At 46.0% G+C, this 27,598-nt stretch overlaps 1 protein-coding gene across 4 annotated transcripts in view; it reads right to left on the minus strand.

The window, feature by feature from the left end:
- The window catches only part of ift70 (intraflagellar transport 70), a 354,021-nt gene that overhangs the window by 12,442 nt on the left and 313,981 nt on the right, over positions 1-27,598 (minus strand). For all 4 annotated transcript variants that reach the window (XM_072480753.1, XM_072480751.1, XM_072480750.1 and 1 more), the window contains 2 exons: positions 14,265-14,368; positions 929-1,007 (listed from right to left, as the gene is read on the minus strand). In XM_072480753.1, coding sequence (XP_072336854.1) covers positions 929-1,007; positions 14,265-14,368 — 183 coding nt within the window. The remainder of the gene's footprint in view (positions 1-928; positions 1,008-14,264; positions 14,369-27,598) is intronic.

Consider the following 27,598-nt stretch of genomic DNA (forward strand, 5'->3'; position numbering starts at 1 on the left):
AATACATGAATAGGATGGGATTAGAGGGATACGGACCTAGGAAGTGTAAAAGATTTTAGTTTAGACGGGCAGCATGGTCGGCACAGGCTTGGAGGGTCGAAGTGCCTGTTCCTGTGCTGTACTTTTCTTGTTCTTTGTGGTGGTGATTTTAACTTTCCCTATATTGACTGGGACACACTTACTGCTGGAGGCATGGATGGCGCAGAATTTGTAAGGTGTGTCCAGGAGGGTTTCTTGAAACAAATATGTAAATAGCCCAACTTGGGAAAGGGCCATATTAGACCTAGTGCTGGGGAATGATACCGGCCAGGTGATCAAAGTTTCAGTCGCAGATCATTTCAGGAACAGTGATCATAATTCTGTAAGTTTTAAGCTGCTTATGGAAAAGGACAAGAGTGGTCCTCAGGTGATGGTGTTAGACTGTACCCGAGGTTGCATTAGTAATTGAATCCTCAAAGGAGATAGCAGTGGAGTGGTCGGGATCGAACCCGGATCCTCGGCGCCTTGAGGCAGCAGTGCCAACCACCTGCTCTCTGATTCACTTTGTAGACTATCACTATCGGAATGTTTATTAAAACGAAAGAGCTATCATGAAAGCACAGTTTGGACTTCCGGTGGCGACCATGGAGTGAGCGGTAGCACATTTGGCAGCTCATGGTTCACTCGGAGGTGGCAGCCGTTCATCGACTTCTTAAAGGAAAACTGACCGTCAGCAGAGGGGGGGTGGGGGAGGGGAGGCATGGCAGTGAAGAATAGGGGCGGGGAATCTAAGGTATGGGTAGCTAGGAGTTAGGGCGGGGGGAAGTTGGGTGTGTTACTGTGGGTTTTTTGAGTGTGATCGACCGCTCTGTTATTTCTAAAAAAAAAAATGAAAGCACACAGCACAGTTTGGTTAGAAGTTTTCACTTGGTACAATCTGCCATCTTACCTTTTTATTGTAAGGTTCCAAGCTCTTTATTACTCTTGAAATGCCAAATTCATAATTTCCTTTTGCGCAGTATAAAGTCCTGAGAAAATTTAAGAACATAAACCACATTAAAAAAAAGCAATGCATTATCAGTAAAGGTTAACCTGGATTTATTGCTAACAATATCTAAATATAATTAATGGAACTTGAATAAGAGTAGTTTTTTTATTCACTTTTTAAAGAAAGGTGTTACTTGCTCAGAGTAACAAAACATTTAATAACAGGATCAGGATACAATACAAATTGGTTTAACGGAAAAGTGTATCTGCCACCTATCCCATCCAAAAACAGGTTAAAAAAAAAAACGTTGCTCAGGAGCAGCAATGTTATAGTGCCTGTAGTAAACAAAATTTTAACCTGGTTTATAAAGCATTAAAAGGTACAAACAAAACCAGAATTCCAAAATTTTCCATTCAAGCCCATTCACTGCCTCGATTTCTAAAAGTATCAGAAAATAATCTCCTAGAAGTTCACTGTCAGCTATATTTATAATTATTAGCATGAGACCATTCCACTGCTACCTTCTTTGAGGATTCAATTACTGAATGCAACCTCAATGAAACTATTCATCCCTTTATCATAAAAGTAGCAATCTCAGGATTGCTACTGGTGCCATGTGCAAGTGAGGCAGGGAACAGAGAGTGAGTGCAGCTACAGGGCTGGTGCAGGAGGGAAGGATTCAGATATGTGGATCATTGGGATACCTTCTGGGGAAGGTGGGACCTGTACATGATGAATTGCACCTAAACTGGAGGGGCACCAATATCCTGGGTGGGAGGTTTTGCTAGAGCTCTTCGGGGGGGTTTAAACTAGTTTGGCAGGGGATGGGAACCAGAGCTATGGATCAGAGGATACGGTAGCTGTTGAACAGGCAGAAATAGTATGCAGCGAGTCTGGGAGGAAGGATAGACAGGTGACAGGGCAAAGTTGCACTCAGTGGAATGGGTTAAAGTGTATCTGTTTTAATGTAATGCAAGGAGTGTCACGAATAAGGGAGATGAACTTAGAGCATGGATCAGTACTTGGAACTACAATGTTGTGGCCATTACGGAGACACGGATTTCACAGGGGCGGGAATGGTTGTAGGGAGGGAGGTAAAAGAGGAGGGGGGAGTGTATTACGGCTGCAGAAAAGGAGGTAGTCGAGGAGGGTTTGTCTACTGAGTCAGTATGGGTGGAAGTCAGAAACAAATTCTGTACCCAGACAGCCAAATTTCCCTGTATCCCATGCCCCCCGACTTTCTGAATGAACCTACCAAGGGGAACCTTATCAAATGCCTTGCTGAAATCCACATACACCACATCCACTGCCCGACCTTCATCAATGTGTCTCGTCACATCCTCAAAGAATTCAATGAGGCTTGTGAGGCATGACCTGCCCCTCACAAAGCCATGCCGACTATCTTTAATCAAACTATGTTTTTCTAAATAATCATAAATCCTGGGGTGGATTCTCCACCGGCAGGATGCTCCATATTGCCGGCTGCCCCACAATGGGAAACCTCACTGACCAGCCGGTGAAATCCTGCCGGTGTGCTGAACAAGAAATCTGGCTTGGCGGGATAGAGAATTCATCCCCCTATCTCTCAGAATCCTTTCCAGTATTTTGCTCACCACAGATGTAAGACTGACTGGTCTATAATTCCCAGGGATTTCCCATTCTTGGACATGGGAACAACATTCGCCTCCCTCCAATCATCCGATACTCCAGTGGAGAGTGAGGACGCAAAGATCACTGCCAATGGCGCATCAATCTCCTCACTCACTTCCCGTAGGAACCCTAGGTACATCCCATCAGGCCCAGGGGACTTATCTATCCTGATGCTTTTCAAAATTTCCAGCACATCCTCCTTCTTAATATCAACCTGTTCGAGCCTATTAACCTGGTTCACGTTATTCTCATGAGCAACAAGGTCCCTCTCTCTAGTGAATACTGAAACAAAATATTCAATTAGGGCCTCCCCTACCTCCTCAGACTCGAGGCACAAGTTCCCACCACTATCCCTGATACTCTCACTCTGATCATCCTCTTATTTCTCACTTAAGTGTAGAACGCCTTGGGGTTTTCCCTAATCCTTCCTGCCAGGGCTTTTTCAAGCCCTTTTCTAGCTCTCCTAAGTCCATTTTTGAGTTCCTTCCTGGCTACTTTGTAACCCTCTAGATCCTTCTTGCTTCATCAACCTTACGTCAGCTTCCTTCTTCCTCTTGACTAGAAGCTCCACTTCTCTTGTTATCCAAGATTACTTCACTTTACCATTCCTTCCTTGTCTCAGTGGGACAAAACTATCCAGCACTCGCAAGTGCTCCTTAAACAACCCCCACATGACTGTTGTACATTTCCCCAAGAACAACTGTTCCCACTTTATGCACCTCAGCTCTTGTCCAATAGCAGTATAATTTCTCCTTCCCATACTGTCTGTTCCTATTCCTTTCCATGATTACGGTAAAGGTCAAGGAGTTGTGGTCACTGTCACCGAATTCACAACAATTGCAGTTTGACTGAAAACTGCGGTTATTCAGCCCATCGTGTCTGCACCCCATGCCCTAGGCCCATGCCCCCACCCTATCCCTGTAACCCACCTATACTTTCATATTTGGCCTGTGGGAGGAAACCGGAGAACCCGGAGGAAATCCACACAGACACTGGGAGGATGTGCAAACCTCCACATGGTCACCCAAGGTCAGAATTGAACCTAGTTCCCTGGCGCTGTGAGGCAGCAGTGCTAACCACTGTGCCACCCACTGCTAGTATCTTAAGGATTCACATTAGGATATACAATGAAATATGTCTTGAATACCATATACGTCCCATTTTATATCTGCCACATTTATTCTGCGTTTGTGAATGTGATTTCAACTAGTTCCTTAAAATACAGTGAAAAAAGTCAAAATTTCGAGTACGCAATTTTTGCTGAAAAGTAAAAGCAAATGGCTATTGATCTTAACAAAGATCAATTTTCTTAGCTGGAACTATATATGCAAACACAAATTTTTTCTTCAATTTGTTTCCGTCTTCTTATTTACCAATCGGTTTTAGCAGCTACCCCATTCAGGTTGTCCTGAGTGAGCTTTGCGGACGAGCAGTGGGCGAAACCACATCCAGACGAGCATTAAACCACATCCATGGGAGCATTAAACTTGAGAATTTGAAGCAGGGTGGGAATTCGGTGCAGAGTGGGAAGTGGTGCTCTTGCTTTTTCTCCTTGCTGTGAAACTTTTCTTCAGAGAGGGAACTTGCCCTGCTGCAGCTGAGGCTACAAGTGAGAGAGCTGACTGGTAACCAGTGGGCAAGGTTGCTAAGTCTTCACACCTTTTATCACTTATAGTTTGAAAATACTTTTGTGGTTTATAATCTGTAAGGGCTATTGGTTATAAATTGCTTTCAGGCTGAGGTAATAAGGAGAGACATAAAAAGATTGCAAAAAAATTTAAGTTTAAAAACCAAATTAAAAACAAATTAAGTAAAATAGACATGTAGGGTCAAGTGGTGTGTTGTTCTTGCTTGATGTGGGAGCTGGTGGATACCATTGAGTTTCCCAGTGACCATCTGTAGTAAGTGCTGGTTGCTGGAGGAACTCCGGCTCAGAGTTGATGAGCTGGGTTCTGAGCTTCAGACACTGTGTCACATCAGGGAGGGGAAGAGGTATCTGGACACTGTGGTTCAGGAGGCTGTCACACCCCTTAGGATAAGTAACTTATACTTAGCCAGTGGTCAAGGACAGGAGGGTGTGGCTGTGAGTGAGGCAGGTAGAGGAATCCAGGAGGTCGGGTTGCCAGAGCTTCAGCATTTGTTCCTGTCCAACGGGTTTGAGATTCTTGCTCCCTGTGTGGAGAGGAATGGGGGGTGCAGGGAGGATGAGCAAACTGACCACAGCATCGTGGTGGGGGAGAGAAAAGAAATGTCGGAACTGGGGATAGTATAGTTAGGGGCATTGACACTGTTCTCTGTGACCAGGATGGAGAATCCTGAAGGTTGTGTTGCTGCCTGGTGCTCGGGTTCGGGATATCTTAACTGGGCTGCAGAAGAACTTGGGAGTAGGAGGGTAAAATCCAGTTGTCATGGTCCACATCGGTACCAACGACATATGTAGAACAAGACAGAGGTTCTGCAAAGGGAGTATGAGCTAAATTAAAAAGCAGAACCAAAAAAGGTAATAATCTCCGGTTTACTACCTGAGCCACGAGCTAATTGGCACAGTGTCAATAAGATTAAGGAGGTAAATGCGTGGCTCAAAGATTGGTGTGGGAGAAATGGGTTTCAATTTATGGGACATTGGACATTGGTCCCAGTACTGGGGAAGAGGGGACCTGTTCCGATGGGACGATCTTCATCCGAATCATGCTGGGACCAGAGTCCTGGTGAATCACATAACTAGGGCTGTAGATAGGGTTTAAAACAGGAATAGTTGGGGAAGGGGGTGGGGTTCAGTTGTCTGGATAATTAGAAAATCCAAGTTAAAGGCATAGGTAGAACTTTAAGCTAGTTCAAATTGTCTCCAGCTGCAGCTCCTGTAAGTCTGGGTTTTGGAGCGGGGGCGGCGGCTGGGGACGCTGAGGAGCATCCGCGAGACAGAGTGTGTGGTAGAGAGGTGGTCACAACGCAAGCTCAGAATCCACAGGCAGGACCACCAGGTAGAACAAGAGAGCTAGGTAGGCAGTGCAGGAATCTCCTGCGGTCATTCACCTGCAAAATAATATCCTGCTTTGATATTGTTGAAGGGAATGAAATCTCGGGAAAGCAGCAACAGCCAAATTTGTTGCACCACGGTTGGTTCTGCTGCAGAGGGGAGGAATAAAAAGTGTGGGAATGAAATAGGGGATTTGATTGTAAGGGGAATAGATAGGTATTTCTGTGGCCACAAACGAGACTCCAGGATGTTGCCTCCCTAGTGTTGGGGTCAAGGATGTCTCAGAGCAGTTGTAGGACATTCTGAAAGGAGAGGGTGAACAGCCAGTGGCTATGGTACACATTGGTACCAACGACAAGAGGTAAAAAAAAGGGATGAGGTCCTAAAAGCAGAATATAGGGAGTTAGGAAGGAAGTTGAGAAGTCAGACCTCAAAAGGTAGTGATCTCAGGATTACTACCAGCGCGTGCTAGTCAGAGTAGATATAGCAGGATATATCGGATACATACGTGGCTGAAAAGATGGTGTGAGGGGGAGGGTTCAGATTCCTGTGGCATTGGGACCAGGTCTGGGGAGGTGGGACCAGGACAAACTTGACGGGTTACACTTGGGCACGACCAGGACTAATGTCCTAGGGGAATATTTACTCAAGTGGTTGGGGAGGGTTTAAACTAATATGGCAGCGAACCTATGCAGAGGAGGAGGAAATAAGGACAAAAACGAAAGATAGAAGGGGAATAAGAAAAGTGAAAGGCAGATAAAGCAAGAACCAGATTCAAACAAGGCCACAGTGAAAAATATTGGGAGCGGGACTAGTAATGTTAAAAAGACAAGTTTAAAGGCTTTGTGCCTCAACGCGCGGAGCATTTGTAATAAAGTGAATGAACTAATCGCACAAATAGACGTGAACGGGATTAGTCGGGATTACGGAGACAGGGCTGCAGGGTGACCAGGGATGGGAACTGAATGTATGGGATAGTCAGTATTTAGGAAAGGCAGACACAAAGGAAAAGGCGGAGGGGTTGCATTGCTGGTCAAGGAGGAAATTAACACAATAGCGAGAGAGGGTATTATCTATATGAGTAGAGCTGAAAAACAGCAAGGGGCAGAAATGTTAGTGGGCGTCATATATAGATCCCCAAACTGCAGTGATATTGTTGGGAATGGCATTAAACAGGAAATTAGATACTCACGTGATAAAGGAACAACTGTAATTATGAGTGATTGCTGATAGATTGGGATAAACAAATTAGCCAATACACCATAGAGAAGGAATTCCTTGAGTGTTTGCAGGATGGTTTTCTGGATCAATATGCTGAGGAGGCAACTAGTGAACAGGCCATCCTAGACTGGGTACTATGGAATGAGAATGGAATCATTGACAATCTAGTTGTGCGAGACCCCTAGGGGATGGGCGACCATAATATGATAGAATTTTTCATCAAGATGGAAAGTGAAGTAGATTCTGAAGCTAGTGTCCTGAATCTAAATGAAGGAAACTACAATGAAATGAGGCACGAGTTGGCTATGACTGATTGGTGAATGTTACTTAAAGGGATGACAGTGGATAGACAATGGCAAACATTAAAAGAGCGCATGGAGTAACTGCAACAATTGTTTATTCCTGCCTGGCACAAAAGTAAAATAGGAAAGGTGGCCAATCCATGGCTTACAAGGGAAATTAGGGATAGTATTCGATCCAAGGAAGTAGCATATAAATTGGCCAAGAAAAACAACATGTCTGAGGACAGGGAGCTGTTTAGTATTCAGCAAAGAAGGACCAAGGGATTGATTATGAAGGGGAAAATACAGTACGAAAGTAAGCTTGCAGCGAACATAAAAACTGACTGTAAAAGTTTCTATAGGTACGTGAAGAGAAAAAAATTGGTGAAGACAAATGTAGGTGCCTTATAGTCAGAAGCAGGGAAATGTATAATAGGGGACAGACATTTTTTTTTCTTTGTAAAAGAATATTTAGAGTACCCAATTCATTTTTTCCAATTAAGGGGCAATGTTAGCGTGGCCAATCCACCTACCCTGCACATCTTTGGCTTGTGGAGGCGAAACCCATGCAAACATGGGGAGAATGTGCAAACTCCACACGGAGAGTGACCCAGAGCCAGAATCGAACCTGGGAGCTCGTTGCCGTGAGGCAGCAATGCTAATAGGGGACAAAGAAATGGCTGAGAAACTAAATACATGCTTTGGTTCTGTCTTCACAAATGAGGACACAAATAGGACCAGAAATGTTGGGAAATGGAGGGTTTAGTGAGGAGGAGGAACTGAAGGTGATCAATATCAGTAGAGAAATGGTGTTGGGGAAATTGATGGGATTGAAGCCTGATAATCTACATCCCAGGGCACTGAAGGAGGTGGCTCCAGAAATAGTGGATGCATTGGTGGTCATCTTCCAGGATTCCAAAGACTGCAGAACAGTTCCTGTAGGTTGGCTAATGTAACTCCATTTTTTAAAAAGGGAGGTAGAGCGAAAGCAGAGAACTATAGACCAGTCAGCCTGATGTCAGTAGTGGGGCAAATTCTAGAATCCATCATCAAAGATTTTATAGCAAAGCACTTAAAAATAGTGGCATGATCGGACAGAGTTAGCTTGGATTTAATCGAGGATGTAACTAATAGAATTGATGAAGGGGAGCCAGTGGATGTCGTGTATTTGGACTTTCAGAAGGCATAAAAGATTAGCGCGTAAAATTAAAACACATGGGATTGGGGGTAGTCTATTGAGATGGATAGAAAACTGGTTGGCAGACTGGAAACAAGGAGTAGGAATTAACAGGTCTTTTTCAAATTGGCAGGCAGTGACTAGTGGCGTACCGCAGGGATTGGTGCTGGGACCCCCAGCTATTCACAATATATATTAATGATTAGATGAGGGAACAAAATGTAATATCTCCAAACTTGCAGATGACACCAAGTTGGGTGGGAGGGTGAGCTGTGAGGAGGATGCAGAGATCCTTCAGTGTGGGAGGGGGAGGCGGTGGCATAGTGGTATTGTTGCTGGACTAGTAATCTAGCGATCCAGGATAATGATCTGGGGACACGGATTTGAATCCCACCATGGCAGGTGATGGAATTTAAATTTAATAAAATATCTTAAATTAATAAGTCTAATGATGACCTTGAAACCATTGTCGATTGTCGGAAAAACACATCCGGTTCACTAATGTCCTCTAGGGAAAGAAATCTGCCATCCTTACTAGTCTAGTCTACATGTGACTCGATCCACAGCAATGTGGTTGACTCTTAACTCCTCCCTCAAGTGCAATTAGGGATGGGCACAGCCTGCAATGCCTACATCCCATGAACGAATAAAAAATAAATTTGGACAAATTGAGTGTGCAGATGCAGTATCATTTGGATAAATGCAAGGTTACAGACGATTATCTGAATGGCCATAAATTAGGAGAGGGGAATGTGCAATGGGACCTGGGTGGCCTTGTGTACCAGTCGCTGAAGGTAAACATGCAGGTGCGGCAGGCTGTAAAGAAAGCAAATGGTATGCTGGCCTTCATTGTGAGAGAATGAGAGTACAGGAGCAAGGATTTACAGGATACAGGAATAGTGCCAGAAGACTGGAGGATAGCAAATGTTGTCCCCTTGTTCAAGAAGGAAAGTAGAGGCAACTCCGGTAACTGTAGACCAGTGAGCCTTACTTCTGTTGTGGGCAAAGTCTTGGAAAGGTTTATAAGAGATAGGATGTATAATCATCTGGAAAGGAATAATTTCATTAGAGATAGTCAACACGGTTTTGTGAAGGGTAGGTCATGCCTCACAAACCTTATTGAGTTCTTTGAGAAGGTGACCAAGCAGGTGGCTGAGGGTAAAGCAGTTGATGTGGTGTATTTGGATTTCAGTAAAGCGTTTGATAAGGTTCCCCACGGTAGGCTATTGCAGAAAATACAGAGGCATGGGATTCAGGGTGATTTAGCAGTTTGGATCAGAAATTGGCTAGCTGGAAGAAGTCAAAGGGTGGTGGTTGATGGGAAATGTTCAGCCTGGAGTCCAGTTACTAGTGGTGTACCACAAGGATCTGTTTTGGGGCCACTGCTGTTTGTCATTTTTATAAATGACTTGGAGGAGGGCGTAGAAGGATGGATGAGTAAATTTGCAGATGACACTAAAGTCGGTGGAGTTGTGGACAGTGCGGAAGGATGTTACAAGTTACAGAGGGTCATAGATAAGCTGCAGAGCTGGGCTGAGAGGTGGCAAATGGAGGTTAATGCAGAAAAGTGTGAGGTGATTCATTTTGGAAGGAATAACAGGAAGACAGAGTACTGGGCTAATGGTAAGATTCTTGGCAGTATGGATGAGCAGAGAGATCTCGGTGTCCATGTACATAGATCCCTGAAAGTTGCCACCCAGGTTGAGAGGGTTGTTAAGAAGGCGTACGGTGTGTTAGCTTTTATTGGCAGAGGGATTGAGTTTTGGTGCCATGAGGTCATGTTGCAGCTGTACAAAGCTCTGGTGCGGCGGCATTTGGAGTATTGCATGCAATTCTGGTCGCCACATTATAGGAAGGATGTGGAAGCATTGGAAAGGGTGCAGAGGAGATTTACCAGAATGTTGCATGGTATGGAGGGAAGATCTTATGAGGGAAGGCTGAGGGACTTGAGGCTGTTTTCATTAGAGAGAAGATGATTAAGAGATGACTTAATTGAGGCATACAAGATGATCAGAGGATTAGATAGGGTGGACAGTAAGAACCTTTTTCCTCGGATGGTGATGTCTAGCACGAGGGGACATAGCTTTAAATTGAGGGGAGATAGATATAGGACAGATGTCAGAGGTAGGTTCTTTACTCAGAGAGCAGTAAGGGCGTGGAATGCCCTGCCTGCAACAGTAGTGGACTCGCCAACACTAAGGGCATTCAAATAGTCATTGGATAGACATATGGACGATAAGGGTAGATGGGCTTTAGAGTGGTTTCACAGGTCGGCGCAACATCGAGGGCCGAAGAGCCTGTAGCGCACTGTAATGTTCTAAGGTTGTCTTGCTGCAATTATACAGGGCCTTGGTGAGGTCACACCTGGAATATTGTATACAGTTTTGGTCTCCTTATCTTCCCCAACATTGAATGGGACTCATGTAGTGTTGGAGGCGTAGATGGTGCAGAATTTGTAAGGACCATCCAGGAGAGTTTTTTTTAGAGCAGTATGTAAATAGTCCAACTCGGGAAGGGGCCATACTGGACTTGGTATTGGGGAATGATCTGGCCAGGTGGTTGAAGTTTCAGTCGGTGATTACTTTGGGATAGCGATCACAATTCCGTAAGTTTTAGAATATTCATGGACAAAGACGAGAATGGTCCTAAAGGAAGAGTGCTGAATTGGGGAAAGGCCAAGTAAAACAAAATTTGGCAGGAGCTAGGGAATGTGGATTGGGGGCAGATGTTTATGGGTAAATCCACATTTTAAATGTAGGAGTCTTTTAAGGAAAGGTTGATTAGAGTGCAGGACAGACATGTCCCTGTGAAAATGAGGGATAGAAATGGCAGGATTAGGGAACCATGGATGACGGGTGGAATTGTGAGACTAGCCAAGATGAAAAAGGAAGCATACATAAGATTTCGGTGACTTAAAACTGATGAAGCTTTGGAGGAATATCAGGAAAGTAGGACAAATCTCAAACGAGCAATAAAGAGGGCTGAAAGGGGTCATGAAATATCTTTGGCTAACAGGGTTAAGGAAAATCCCAAAGCCTTTTATTCGTATATAAGGAGCAAGAGGGTAACTAGAGAAAGGATTGGCCCACTCAAAGACAAAAGAGGGAATTTATGCGTGGAGTCCGAGGAAATGGGTGAGATTCTTAATGAGTACTTTGCATCGGTATTCACCAAAGAGAGGGACATGACCAATGTTGAGGCTAGGGATGGATGTTTAAATACTCTAGGTCCAATCGGCATAAGGAAGGGGGAGGTTTTGGGTATTCTAAAAGGCATAAATATGGACAAGTCCCCAGGTCCGGATGGGATCTATCCCAGGTTCTGAGGGAAGCGAGGGATGAAATAGCTTGGGCTTTAACAGATATCTTTGCAGCATCCTTGAGCACGGGCGAATCCCGGAGGACTGGAGAATTGCTAATGTTGTCCCTTTGTTTAAGAAGGGTAGCAGGGATAATCCAGGGAATTATAGACCTGTGAGTTTGACGTCAGTGGTAGGCAAACTGTTGGAGAAGATACTGAGGGATAGGATCTATTCACATTTGGAAGAAAATAGACTTATCAGTGATAGGCAGCATGGTTTTGTGCAGGGAAGGTCATGTCTTACAAACCCAATAGAATTCTTTGAGGAAGTGACAAAGTTAATTGATGAGGGAAGGGCTGTAGATGTCATATACATGGACTTCTGTAAGGTGTTTGATAAAGTTTCCCATGGCAGGTTGATGGAAAAAGTGAAGTCGTATGGGGTTCAGGGTGTACTAGCTAGATGGATAAAGAACTGGCTGGGCAACAGGAGACAGAGAGTAGTGGTGGAAGGGAGTGTCTCAAAATGGAGAAAGGTGACTAGTGGTGTTCCACAGGGATCCGTGCTCGGACCACTGTTGTTGGTGATATACATAAATGATCTGGACGAAGGTATAGGTGGTCGGATTAGCAAGTTTGTAGATGATACTAAGATTGGTGGAGTTGCAGATAGCGAGGATCTTTGTCAGGGAATACAGCAAAATATAGATAGATTGGAGAGTTGGGCAGAGAAATGGCAGATGGAGTTCAATCCAGGCAAATGTGAGGTGATGCATTTTGGAAGATCTAATTCAAGAGTGGACTATATGGTCAATGGAAGAGTCCTGGGGAAAATTGATGTACAGAGAGATCTGGGAGTTCAGGTCCATTGTACCCTGAAGGTGGCAACGCAGGTCGATAGAGTGGTCAAGAAGGCATGCAGCATGCTTGCCTTCATCGGACGGGGTATTGAGTACAAAAGTCGGCAGGTCATGTTACAGTTGTAAAGGACTTTGGTTAGGCCACATTTGGAATATTGCGTGCAGTCCTGGTCGCCACATTACCAGAAGGATGGATGTGGATGCTTTAGAGAGGGTGCAGAGGAGGTTCACCGGGATGTTGCCTGGGATGGAGGGTGCTAGCTATGAAGAAAGGTTGAGTAGATTAGGATTGTTTTCATTGGAAAGACGGAGGTTGAGGGGGGGACCTGATTGAGGTCTACAAAACTATGAGAGGTATGGACAGGGTGGATAGCAACAAGCTTTTTCCAAGAGTGGGGGTGTCAATTACAAGGAGTCACGATTTCAAGATGAGAGGGGGAAAGTTTAAGGGCGATGTGCGTGGAAAGTTTTTTACGCAGAGGGTGGTGGGTGCCTGGAATGCTTTGCCAGCAGAGGTGGTAGAGGCGGGCATGATAGCATCATTTAAGATGCATCTCGACAGATATATGAACGGGCGGGGAACAGAGGGAAGTAGATCCTTGGAAAATAGGTGACAGGTTTAAATAAAGGATCTGGATTAGTGCAGGCTGGGAGGGTCGAAGGGCCTGTTCCTGTGCTCTCATTTTCTTTGTTCTTGTTCTATTCATGTATCTGTCAAGATGCCCCTTAAATGTCACTATCGTCCCTGCTTCCACCACCTCCTCCGGCAGCGAGTTCCAGGCACCCACTACCCTCTGTGTAAAAAGCATGCCTCGTACATCTACTCTAAACCTTGCCCTTCGCACCTTAAGCCTATGCCCCCTAGTAATTGGCCCCTCTACCCCAGGGAAAAGCCTCTGACTATCCACTGTCCTCCTTGATGGCACAGTTCAGATGGAAACCTATTCCTAATTGATATAATTGATCCATAATAATCTTGGATATATCATTAAATGGTGCAGAAAAAAAAATCTCTCACCTCCACAGCCAATCATACCAGTACATATGCCATTTAAATCTTGGATTCAGACTTGGGTTTTCATGGGGGTTGGGGAAGAATGGTCCCCTGATATTAACTGAAGAGTTATCAGAATTTGCTGTTGCTGGTCGTTTTCCTGTAACAATGTTGCTAAATAGAGGCATGCAGCTGAAGTTTTTTGATTTGTTCTCATCAGGACAGGCTAGCAAGAATGACATATCTCATCGGGATTGACAATCGAGATTTGGAATTCTCGCAAGTTGCAATATTGCTTATTATTCCCCGATTTTAATCATTAATTGCCAGCGAAAGGCAATTTTCCTGATCTCCTTTACATATTATTCATACCTCAAAGAATCAGCTAGACAATCATAGCCAGTTTGCATTGTGTGGAGCATGATGTGTGGAGCAAAGTGCCACTTATTATCTAAGCTTTGCTATCCGCGGCATCACAAGCTGCATTCCCTAAGCACCTGTGACTTGTGGGTACCCAACTTGGAATATTACTCTCCCTTATGAAAATTGTTTGCAGCCCATCACTCAGCAACACCATCATTCATGGTATCTTTGGCGGGATTCTCCGCCGGCGTGATTCTCCGTTGTGCCGGCGCCCGGGGGTTTCCTGACGGCGTGGGGTTGCCCCACATTGATCGGCTGGCATAACGGAGAATCCCGCCGGCAGGTCGAAGCTGAAAAGTCACGTGGGGGGGCGGAGAATCCAGCCCCATGTATTTTCCCTGAGATCCAAAATACTGCACAGCATTTTGTAGCTCCAGCACCAAGTCTGTCACTGTTAAATGATGTGCAACCTACCCAATGACAAGATTAACAATGCAGAGGTGATATATCTTTTTGTCTGGGTCATCGTATGCCAGTTGCTCCTCTTCCTTTTCAATCTTCCTCATGAGTTCCTCTGCCTTTCAAAGGAAATATCCATATTACTACAAAATAGGTTTTTAATAAAAGCAAAGCATAAATCATCCACTTTACTTCTGAAAGTGTAACCAAAATAAAAATAGATATTTGGACAATGCCAATGTGAGTGTTACTAAATATCAAAAGTCCAGCATAGGCTGAGGACAGATACTTAACAGTTAAGATTTAAGGTAAGTTTACTGACATACATCCTTTCCGCATATTGCTAATTTACATATCACCTTAGCAGTCAGAAATGATTTGGTAATTTTTGTGCAGTTCCTTAAGAAATACTCATCAATGGCTAGTTACAAAACTTTATAAACTTGAATGTTTGTCAGCTTAAAATGCAGTTACTGTTGGTATCATAGAATCATACATCTTGTAGTAACACAGGAATTTAAATAGTGAAGAGAACCCAAATAGAGAGTGGACATTGCGAGAGAGACCTTGGGCGGCATGGTAGCAGTGGTTAGCACTGTTGCTTCATAGCACCAAGGACCCGCGTTCGATTCCTGGCTGGGGTCACTGTCTGTGTGGAGTCTGCACATTCTCCCCATGTCTGCGTGGGTTTCCTCTGGGTGCTCCGGTTTCCTCCCACAAGTCCCGAAAGATGTGCTGGTTAGGTGGATTGAAAATTCTGAATTCTCCCGCAGTGTGCCCAAACAGGCGGCGGAGTGTGGCGACCAGGGGATTTTCACAGTAACTTAATTGCAGTGTTAACATAAGCCTACTTGTGACAGTATTAAAGATTATTATTGAAGCAAATTTTAAAAACTCAGTTTGTAAGGGAACCCAAGTGAGGGCAGTAAAGAATCGGGGATAGACAAGGAGTTGAGCCCAAAAATACAGGTCAGTGGTGGACCAGAACAAATTTAAATATTGCAGGATACCCAGGTCAGAACAGTGGAATTCTGCAGGAGACCTGGCGTGAATTAACATTGGGATTGTTGTGTTGGGCGCTCTGGATCCGTGGAACACATACAGGTCACCAACACTTGAAATAGTGCAACACTATTTTATTGAGTCATTAACAGTTGAACATACTCTCACTGTGGGTTAACACAATACGAGCTTTAACTAAAGACCTTTGCCTTGTCCTAACCAGTCGATGCACTCAGCACATGGTGAATGTCTGTGCTGGAGGCTGTGAGCTCTGTCCTACTAGGAAGCTGCAGCTCGAATGAGCGGGAACTCTGATGCCCCCGGTCTTTATAGTGCGTGTGCTCTAACTAGTGATTGGCTGCGGCGTTGTGTGTGTTGATTGGTCCCACTTTGTGTCCATCAGTGTGTGTGTCTGCACCATGATATACTGGTGTATATGATGACATTCCCCCTTTTACAAAAGAATGTACATGTGTGGCAATAAATGTATGGTGAGAATGTCCCTAACTACGTGTGTGCGAAAGACATATTTACAGGACTATGTACATGAGAACTAAACTATTTACATGGGAAGGTGCCTGGTGCAGAAAAACAGTATGCAACAAGAATAACGAGATGAACACTATATACAAACGATCAAACGGAAGAACAGGACAATTCAGAAAGTCTATAAGTCCACAAAGTTCACAAATTAAGTCTGAGGTGGGCAACAAATTCTGGTTGATCGCCTCAAGGGTGGGTCGGGAGTCGCCGGCTGAGGAGCGGGCTGGGCTCCGTCAGAGTGAGGAGAATGCAGAGTGACAGGGATCTCGGCATAGTCCATGGCAGGATCAGCAGGAGGGCGAGGCGACAGTGGAGGATCACGTAGCGAGCGTGGAACGAGATGATTGCGGTGCAGAATGGAGCCATCCGGTAGGCGAACCAGGAACGAGCGGGGGGGCCACCTGCCGAAGGACAACAGCGGTTGCAGACCAGCCACCATCCGGAAGATGGATGCGGACATTGTCATCTGGAGCCAGAGCAGGGAGATCAGCTGCACGGGAGTCATGAGCCGCCTTGTGCTGTGCACGAGACAGCTGCATCTGTCGAAGGACCGGAATGTGGTCGAGGTCTGGGACATGAATGGACGGCACCGTCGTCCTCAGAATACGACCCTTGAGCAATTGGGCTGGCGACAGGCCAGTGAACAGTGGGGCGGAGCGATAGGCCAGCAAGGCAAGGTAGAAATCGGACCCAGCATCGAAAGCCTTGCAGAGGAGCCGTTTGACTAAATGGACTCCCTTCTCCGCTTTGCCGTTGGATTGGGGTACAGGGGACAGAATGTCACATGGGAAAAATTGTACATATGCAAAGTTGGACATTCCTGGCTTGCGAAGCAGGGGCCATTGTCCGACATAATCGTGAGTGGGATGCCGTGTCGAGCAAAGGTGTCCTTACAGGCACAGATGACTGCAGACGATGTGATATCGTGCAACCGTATCACCTCCGGGTAATTTGAAAGTAGTCCACGGTCAGGACATAGTCTCTACCCAGCGCGTGGAACAGGTCGATGCCCACCTTGGTCCAAGGTGACGTGACCAACTCATGGGGCTGCAGGGTCTCACGTGGTTGGGCCAGCTGGAAGTGCTGACAAGAGGGGCAGCACGGTAGCATTGTGGATAGCACAATTGCTTCACAGCTCCAGGGTCCCAGGTTCGATTCTGGCTTGGGTCACTGTCTGTGCGGAGTCTGCACATCCTCCCCGTGTGTGCGTGGGTTTCCTCCGGGTGCTCCGGTTTCCTCCCACAGTCCAAAGATGTGCAGGTTAGGTGGATTGGCCATGATAAATTGCCCTTAGTGTCCAAAATTGCACTTAGTGTTGGGTGGGGTTACTGGGTTATGGGGATAGGGGGGAGGTGTTGCCCTTGGGTAGGGTGCTCTTTCCAAGAGCCGGTGCAGACTCGATGGGCCGAATGGCCTCCTTCTGCACTGTAAATTCTATGATAACCAAGGAATTGGGTCAGAAAGAATGTCTATGAGTTGAGCACTGTTTGCTATGTCTTCATTAATGCTGGGCCAGTATACTGCCTCTCGGGCCCGTCGGCGGCACTTTTCCACGCCAAGATGGCTCTCGTGTAGCTGTTCCAGGACGAGCTGGCGCATGCTATGCGGGATGACAATGCGGTCCAGTTTCAGAAGAACCCCGTCTACTACCGCCAGATCATCTCTGACATTATAGAACTGAGGGCATTGGCCCTTGAGCCACCCGTCTGTTAGGTGGTGCATGACATAATGTAGCAAAGGGTCAGACGCCGTCTCGCGGCGAATTTGTACGAGGCGTTCATCCGTGGCAGGTAGATTGGAGGCCACGAAGGCCACATGGGCGTCAACCTGGCAGACGAATCCCGCTGGGTCACATGGAGTGTTGACTGCCCTGGAGAGAGCGTCAGCAATGGGGAGGTCTTGCCTGGGGTGTATACCAGCTGGAAGTCATATCGCCGGAGCTGGAGAAGAATACGCTGGAGGCGAGGCGTCATGTCGTTCAAGTCTTTCTGTATTATATTGACCAGCGGGCGATGGTCGGTCTCAACGGTGAATTGAGGAAGTCCGTACACATAATCGTGAAACTTAACCAGACCGGTCAGAAGGCCCAGGCACTCCTTTTCTATCTGCGCGTAGCGCTGCTCTGTGTTGGTCATGGTGCGTGACACATATGCAACGGGGGCCCATGATGAGACCTCACCTCGTTGCAGAGCACTGCCCCAATGCCAGATTTGCTGGCATCGGTCGAATTTAGGTCTCTTTTGCTGGATCAAAGAAAGCCAAGACCGGGGCCGTGGTGAGTTTGGTTTTGAGTTCTCTCCATTTGTGCTCGTGGGCAGGGAGCCATTGGAAGTCTGTCGTCTTCCTGACTAGGTTCCGGAGAGCCGTGGTATGAGGGGCGAGGTTAGGGATGAACTTCCCTAAAAAGTTGACCATGCCCAGAAATCGGAGGACCGCCTTCTTGTCCTCTGGCGTTTTCATGGCTGTGATAGCAGCCACCTTGTCCACATCCGGCCGCACACCCAACTGGGAGATGTGGTCCCCGAGGAACTTGACCAAAAGAACATTTGGCCCTGTTGAAGCGGAGGCCCTGCTCACGTATATGTTTGAATACGCGCTGGAGGCAACTGACATGCTCCTGCGGGGTGGTGGACCAAATGATTATGTCGTCGACATAGACGCGAACACCTTCAATGCCTTCCATCATTTGTTCCATAATCCTATGGAACATTTCTGAAGCAGATATGATCCCAAACGGCATCCTGTTGTAACAATATCTGCCAAAGGGGGTATTAAATGTACACAGTTTCCTGCTGGATTTGTCGCGCTGGATTTGCCAGAATCCTTTTGAGGCGTCGAGTTTGGTGAAGAGCTTGGCGCGAGCCATCTCGCATGTGATCTCTTCGCACTTGGGAATTGGATAATGCTCCCTCATGATCCTTGGGTTCGATGCAAATTCTCAATTTGCCGGAAGGCTTTTTTTTTTTTTTTTTTTTTTTTTTTACACACACCATGGAACTGACCCAGTCGGTTGGTTCCGTGACTCTGGAAATCACTCGGTCCTGGAGGTCCTGCAACTGCTGCTTGAGGCGGTCCTTGAGGGGTACTGGGACGCTGCGAGGTGCGTGCACCACAGGCATGGCATTCTGTTTCAATAAGATCTTGTAGGTGCGTGCCCATGCCTTCGAAGACGTTGTGGTGCTGGTTGATCATGGCGTCGAGTTGCGCCCTGAAGTCGGTGTCCTGAAAGGCAGACATGTCATCAGGAGAGCGAGAGTGAACTCTCTGAACTAGGTTCAACAGCTTGCATGCCTGCGCGCCAAGCAGGGAGGCTTTCGAGGAGCCCACGATTTCAAAAGGAAGGATGGCTTTGTGTGACCTGTGCGTCACTTCAAGTTGGCACGAGCCGCTGGCATCAATGGCATTGCCATTGTAATCTAATAGCTGGCAGGCTGGATGGCTAGTTTGACACAAAGGCTTTGGAAGTCAGACCGCGCAATGAGATTGGCGGAGACACCAGTGTCCATGCGAAATCATATTTGGGACCGGTTGACTGTCAGGGTGGTACATCACTCATCGTCTGGATCAATGCTGTATACCGACAGCGGCTGGTGTCTTTGCTTCGGGGACACCCTGTTTTTTGTCACGAGAACAACTCGAAAAGGCGCCTTCGGGTCCTCGGTGTCACTGCTGTGTGGGAAGTCCGCATTGGACTCGGTGACCGTGGGTTGAATTGCCCGGACATTCCTGCGAGACTGACTGAAGAGATATGAATTGGCAGGCTGAGCTGCTCGGCATAAGGCAGCATAGTGGCCAAGTCTGCCACATCTTAGGCATTGTCGAGATTTGGCAGGGCATTGCCGTTTTAAATGGGCGGAGCCACAGTTGCCGCACGTCGTAGCGTCAGCACGCTTGCTGCGCCACCGCGCAAGCGCGGTCATGCGCGGTGCGCGCCTGCGCATTACGTTCTTCAACGTCGCCGTCCCCTCGTTTGGTGCGCACAAGCGTGGGACTCTGCGAAAAGCGCACAAAATGGCCGCCCCCATCCAGGCTGAGGCCCTGGAGTTGCTCAATTGCTTGGACCCGTTCCGCCTCGTGCGGACCTTGCCGCGCCGTTTCAGCCGCTTGGATGTGGGAATACCGACTCGTGGCGTTTTCGTGTAGGACACAGGTCTCAATGGCGGTCGGTAGGGTGAGCTGCTTTACTTTGAGGAGCTGCTGTCGTAGGGGGTCCGACTGAACACCGAAAATGATCTGGTCGCGTATCATGGAGTCAGAGGTGGGCCCGTAGCTGCAAGACCGCGCAAGGATGCGGAGGTGAGTGAAAAAGGATTGGAAAGTTTCATCCTTACCCTGCAAACGCTGTTGAAACACGTTGTGCTTGAAACCTTCATTCACCTCTCAGCTGCAGTGAGTGTCAAACTTGAGGAGGACCGTCTTGAACTTTGTTTTATCTTCATCTGCAAAGGTGAGAGAATTGAAAATGTGGATGGCATGGTCCCTGGCCGTGGATAGGAGGAGAGCAATCTTTCTGGTATCCGAGGCGCCCTCCCTGTCTGTGGCCTGAAGGAAGAGCTGGAAGCGCTGTTTGAATATCTTCCAGTTGGCCCCTAGGTTGCCGGCGATGCGGAGCGGCGGCGGCGGGCTGATGTTGTCCATGTTGCAGGATGACAGAATGCTGGCGGAAGGCAGCAGGTAGGTCTAAGAAGTGCTAATATCCCTCAACTCCTGTATCATGTTGTGTTGGGCGCTCTGGATCCATGGAACACACACAGGTCACCAACACTTGAAATAGTGCAACACTACTTTATTGAGTCATTAACAGTTTAACATACTCTCACTGTGGGTTAACACGATATTAGCTTTAACTAAAGACCTTTGCCTTGTCCTAACCAGTCGATGCACTCAGCACATGGTGAATGTCTGTGCTGCAGGCTGTGAGCTCTGTACTACTAGGAAGCTGCAGTTCGAATGAGCGGGAACTCTGATGCCCCCTGTCTTTATAGTGCGTGTGCTCTAACTGGTGATTGGCTGCGGTGTTGTGTGTGTTGATTGGTCCCACTCTGTGTCCATCAGTGTGTGTGTCTGCACCATGATATACTGGTGTATATTATGACAGGGATGTGGGGACGCATGGGCAGAGGAAGATGGACATAAGAGGGGGTACAGAGCATAATGGAAAAGGCCTTGAACAAATTTAACAACATTGGCAATCCAAATGTATCATTTCCTCAAATTCTTTTCCAGGATGTGTCACTGGCAAAGGAGGCAGTTGTTGTCAATCCTTAATTGTGCTTGAGAAGATAGTGTTGAGCCATCTGAACCGCTGTAGCTCCTGAAGCGTAGGTACACCCACAGTGCTGTTCGGGTGGGAGTTCCAGAATTTTGACCCACTGATAGCAAAGGAATGGCCGATACATTTCCATGTTAGGAGGGGACCTCCAAATGGTGGTGTCCCCATGTGTCTGTTGCCCTTGTCCTTCTAGCTGGTAGAGGTTGTGGGTTTGGATGGTGCTCCTTAAGTAGCCGTGGTGAGTTCCTGAAGTGCATCTTGTAGACGGTACATACTGCTGCCACTATGCGTCGGTGGTAGAGGGAGTTAATTTTTAAGGTGGTGGACTGGGTGCCAATTTAGTGGGCTGCATTGTCCTGGATGGTGTTGAGCCTCTGGAGCATTGCTGGTGCTGCACTCATCCAGGTAGTTGGAGAGTATTCTATCACACTCCTAACTTGTGCCCTGTGGATGGTGGACCGGGCAAAGGTATAGGTATAAATAATAGTAACTTAAAGATAAATAACAAAAAAAAGCCAAAAATATGACTAGCCTGGTATTTGTGATGAGAATAAAGTGAGGTTCTCAAAGCACACTGTTATAATATTAATAATAATAGTGGAGGAAATGTGGCAGCAATTTCTGAAGCATGCACATACACAGTTAAACATGGCAAACCAGAAATTACTGCCAGAGATGATCTCCTCCATCTGGTCACTGCTGCATTCCTCACAGATAGCGTAAGAGCACGCAAGCTTGATTTTATTTCTCACGAGCTCAACACTAAAAATAGCTGAAAAGTTAAGACCAAGTACGCAAAGACCAACTTTGTTATTTCTTTTATTCATTCATAGAATTTGGGCATTGTTGAGGAGGTCAACATTTATTGTTCATCCCTAATTGCCCTTGATAAGGTGGTAGTGAGCTGCCTTTTTGAACCACTGCACTCCATGTGGTGTAGCCCCAAAATCAGGCTACCAATATGTGCTTAACCTGTGGCAGTTGCTTCTCATGCTGGCAGGGCACCAACTTCACGTTCCCTGTTGATTAACGTAGTAAGGCATCTTACAACACCAGGTTAAAGTCCAATTCTTCGCCGTGGGTCCAAAGGAAAAAAATGTCATCGATGTATCTGATGTATAACGTCCTATACAGTGAGGAGGTCCTATGCAGTGGGGAGATCTTGTTCAAACTTGTGCATGAAGATGTTGGCATATTGAGGTGCGAATCTGGTCCCCATGGCTGTTCCGTGTGTCTGGATAAAGGACTTGTTGTCAAAGGTTGTGATCCAGAATGAAGCGGATGAGTTGTAGAATTGAGTCTGGAGATTGGCAGTTGTCGGTGTTGAGTACTGAGGCTGTTACAGCATTGCCGTTGTCATGGGGATGTTGGCGTAGAGTGCCGAGACGTCCATTGTGACGAGGAATGTTCCTGGTTCAACTGGTCCATGGGTGCCGAGTTTCTGTAAGAAATCCGTCGTATCGCAACAGAAGCTGGGCATTCCTTGTACCATCGTACAAGGTTTCAAGATGCCCTTGATGTAGCCAGAGAGGTTCGCACACAAGGTCTCATTGCCTGATACGATAGGACGGCCTGGTGTATTGGCCTTGTGTATTTTCGGGAGGCATAGAGGTCCCCATCGCGGGGAGTACGTGGGATGAGAGCACGTAGGGTGCTCTGACGATATGGACCTAAGGTCTTGATCAGTCTGTTGAGTTGGCGGGTGTGTTCCTTGGTCGGATCTGCAGGCAACTGTCTGTAGTATTCCTGGTTCTTGAGTTGTTGGTACACTTCTTTACAGTAGTCCGTTCTGTTCAGTATGACGATGGCCCCTCCTTTGCCTGCTGGTTTGATGATGATGTTGCGGTTGGTCTTGAGAGCGCAGATGACGATGTGTTATGCTTGGGTGACGTTCGGGGCTGTCTTGTGAATGCGACTGATGAATCTGGCATTGCCGCGACTCCTGACGGCTTGAGCATACATGTCGAGTCTAGGGCAGCGGCCTTCCGGAGGGGTCCAATTCGACTCTTTCCTCTTCGGTTGCCGCACCGCAGGTCTCTCGGTCTGCTGTTCCGGTTCATTGGTTGTCTCATTGGGTTCGCTGTTGGCCTCTTGTGGTCTGTGGAAGAACTCATTCGCCTAATGAATTCCTAAGTGTCTGCCGCGAGACTCATGGGGTCCATTTTGATGGTGGTGCAGAAATTGAGCCCTCTGCTGAGGACTTCGATTTCATCTGGTTGAAGGGTGTAGTCCGAAAAGTTGACAATAGATTGTTTTCTACTGTGGTACTGGGAGGCTTGATTGCTGCTGGTGGTGATGCCGAGTTTCTCAAACTTCCTGTCCTTGGTGTGCATATAGGTGGCGTAGTATTGTTGTTTCATCTGTTTGGCGGTGTTCCACAGCTGGTCTGCTGCGTCCTGAGCGCAAGTTGAGAATATGGACTCTATCTGGGTTTCCAGGTTGTGGCGTCTGCTGTAGAGCTAGTGTATGAGGTGGTTGAGGAGTATGAGAGAGGTGCGACGGCAGAGTCTCTCAGCGTAGTCTGTGTTGTAGGTCGACTTGAGTGTGTTTGTGATCTGTAGCCCTTTCGGGATCTTGTCTGCTTTCTTGCATCTTTGTAGAAACTTAGTGTCTATGTTTATATGCTGTCAGTGTCTATATGCGCGATCTTCTTGGAGATCCTCTACACTTTGAGCAGGCAGTTTGCGGTGTCGATGGTATCCATGATGTGGAGATGCCGTGGATCCAGTGGACTTTTAACTTGGTGTTGTAAGACGTCTTACTGTGCTCACCCCAGTCCAACGCCGGCATTTCCACATGTTGATTAACATGATTGCAGCATGCCGCTGGATGCCTCAGCAAGGGGCCCAATATTGAGAGATATTAGCGTCAGTTAAAGCTTGCCAGCAGTACTTAAAGCCAACTTGCACCACTCAGCATGGTGGCTGGATCAGGTAGTGGAAGCTGTCGTGGAACTCATTTTGAGGTGGAAAAAGGTTGAATGATGACACAATGAAGAAGAAAGTGCTCTTCAAGATTCTGTGTGCTGCCTGAGAGGCCTTGTTGAGGTTGTGCAGAGGAGAGATGTGCTCTATCCATATGGGCCCAGGAGTTTCTCCATTCAACCTCTCTGAAGGCAGTGGGATCAGATAGTTGGGAGAGGTTTGGATAGGGTTTGTCATGCGAGAGTGCCTTTAAGAACTGGATGTTTAAGCAATGTACCTTTAAGAAAATAGTGATGTCATATAGTGGGTGGAGCTCAGCTCAGCTCAGCCATTTTGCAGGTTATTAGTTTCAGTTTAAAAGCAGTGTCTGTGTGTTTCCAGACAGTTTTGCAGTTTGGTTTTGCTGAGAGCAGCTAAAAAGTGCCCGGCTGGTTTTGCTGAGAGCAGTTTAAAAGTAGAAAGCCAGTTTGCGACAGTGTCTGCCATTCTACAGAAAATATATATATATTTTAACCTAATATGATACAGTTTAAAGGTGTTAAGTCTCTTGGAAGTTTGAAGGAACATTTTAAGGAATTATTTACTGTTGCAATATTTTCTGAGTTATCTTTGTTGAAGTAAGGGGTGTTAAGAGATCCAATGTTTATTTAAGATGTTAAGTTGAGTTCATGGAATAAACATTATTTTGTGTTTAAAAACCCACGTGTCCATAATTGTAATCCCACACCTAGGGAAAAAGCCGTATGCTTGGAAAAGCAACAAATCTATTAAAGGGAGACGTTGGTTGAACTCCATGATGCATTTTGGGGTTCTGAAAAGCCTCGCCCATAACAGGTTCAATGCCATGAGATGCATGCAGTGCAGCAATAAGTTCAATGACCTAACAATGGTTGTCAAAGTCAGCGAACATATCTTTACATGCCATATCCAATCAACTGCACCGCTAGCCTCATATATTGTTCATTGGTTCACACTCCCATCACTCACCTCCCAGACACCAATCAAAATTCCCACCTCACATTCATACACCTTACACACATTGCCAGATACCAAGCTCACAGGTATATTTCCCTCTCCCTCTTGCAGGTCAAGGTGGCCAACAACTGTAGACATTACTCCAAGTGTGTCTCATCAATGCCCTGTACAACTGAAGCATAACTACCCTACTTTGTATTCAATTCCCCTCGAAATAAACATTAAAATTTTATTAGCTTTCCTAATTATTTGTACCTGCAGATTAGCCTTTTGCAATTCATGCACTAAGACATCCAGATCCCTCTGCACCTCAGAGCAGATAATAAGCTTCTCTTTTATTCTTCCTGCCAAATGGGCAATTTCACATCTTCGCACATTTGCCAGATCATTCCCCACTCATTTAACCTAACTATATCCTTTCTGTATCCTCATATGTCATAGAATCATGGAAAGGTTACAGAACAGGAGGCTTTTCGGCCCAGCTTGTCCATTCCAGCCCGAGGACACCCAGGTGCCCTTTCTAATCCCACCTTCCTGCACCTTACAGCACTCAAGGTGCAAATCCAGGTACCTTTTAAAAGAGTTCAGAGTCTCTGCCTCCACCACCAACTCGGGCATCAAATTCCAGACTCTCACTACCCTCTGCGTAAAAATGTTCTCCCTCATGTCCACTCTACACCTTCTGTCATTCATCTAGAATCTACATCCCCTGGTTCTAGAATTCTCCACCAAGGGAAACAATTCTATCCTGTCCACCCTATCTCTTCCCCTCAATTTTGTACACTTCAATCACTCGCAGCCCTCTTATGTTTCAAGGAAAATAACCCCAACCTATCCAATCTCTCCTCGTGGCAACACTTTTCTAGTCCTGGTAACATTCTTGTAAACCTCTTCTGCACTCTCTCCAGAGCAATAACGACCTTCCTGTAATGTGGTGACCAGAACTGCACACAATATTGCAGTTGTGGCCTCACCAGTATTTTATACAATTCTAACATTATATCCTTACTTTTATATTCTATACCTTTGCCAATGAAGGAGAGTATTGCATATGGTTTCTTAACGACCTTGTGTACTTGAACTGCTGCCTTTAGGGACCTGTGTACCTGTATGCCAAGATCTCTCACTTCATCTAACCCTTAGTATATTCCCATTTATTGTTTACTCCCGACAACTGTTTGACCTCCCTAAATGCATGAACTCACACTTTTGTGTTAAATTCCATCTGCCACTTTATCGCCCACTGCACCAATCTATCTGCATTGTTTTGAAGATTATAGCTATCCTCTACACTGTCCACCACTCACCCAATCACAACTTACTTTCCTACCCATCTTTGTCTCATCTGCACATTTGGTAATCATCATATCCATCCCTTCATCCAAGCCATTTATGTAAATTGTAAACAGTTGAGGTCCTCTGTGGCACACCACGTGTTACATATTGCCAACCTAAAAAAAGACCTATTTATGCCTACTCTCTGCTTCCTGTTAGTCAGCCAATCTTCTATCCAATATGTTACTCCCTACAGCATGAGCTTTTATTTCCCCAGTAACCTTTGATGTAGCTATTGATAAATGCCTTCTGGAAATCGAAGTACAGTACATGCACTCATTCCCTGTCATCCACAACAGTTACTTCCTCAAAGAACTCCAATACGTTGGTTAAACATGACTTCCCTTTCACAAAGCCATGTTGATTCTGCCCGATTACCTTGAACTTCTCCATTGCTCAGCTATAGCTTCTTTAATAATATTTTCTAACATTTTCCCCGATGACAGATATTAAACTAAGTGGCCTGTAGTGTCCCACATTCTGGTTCCCCTGTTGAATAATGGAGTTACTTTGTTATCTTCCCATCTAATGGGACCTTCTCTGAATCTAGGGAATTCCAGAAAATTAACTCAATGCCTCTATTATGTCACTGGCCACTTCTTTTAAGACCCGACGATGAAATCCATCAGGACCCAGGCATTTATCAACCCGCAGCTTCAACAAATTACTCAGTGACCATGATTTTCCTGCATTTATCCCTTCCTTCCATTTTCTGGTTTATAGCTGTTTCTGGGATGTTACTTGTATCCTATATAGCGAAGACTGGTGCAAAATAACTGTTCAATTCATCTGCCATCGTCTGTTTTCCATCATCAATTCTCCAGGCTCACTTCCTACAGCACTAACGCTCATTTTGTTAACTCTTTTTCACATATTTTTAAAACCTCTATCTGTTTTTATATTTCTGGATAACTTTCTTTCATACTCTCATTCGCTCATACTTGGAAATGGTTTGATACTATCTCCAACCTTTCTCGTTAACCACGGATGGTGTGTCCGCCCCTTGGATTTTGTCTTACCCATAGGAGTCACAACACAAGTGAATTAACCAATAATTTGTATATAGTTTCTGAGAACTTTGACCCTCGACTGCTCCAATGACTTACAGGCACCGGATTTGTAAGTGAAACACAAAAATACTTTATTTACAACAAGAGAGATAAGACATGCAATAATAATAATAGAATATCAGCCAGCTAACTCGACCCATTTACCATCTCACCCTCTACCCAAACACACAGGACAAAGGAACAAAGAACAAAGACTGACACACACAAGGAGAAAGGGTAAGCAGTAAA

The sequence above is a fragment of the Scyliorhinus torazame genome, chromosome 17, assembly GCF_047496885.1.
Source record: "Scyliorhinus torazame isolate Kashiwa2021f chromosome 17, sScyTor2.1, whole genome shotgun sequence".
NCBI classification, from domain to species: Eukaryota; Metazoa; Chordata; class Chondrichthyes; order Carcharhiniformes; family Scyliorhinidae; genus Scyliorhinus; species Scyliorhinus torazame.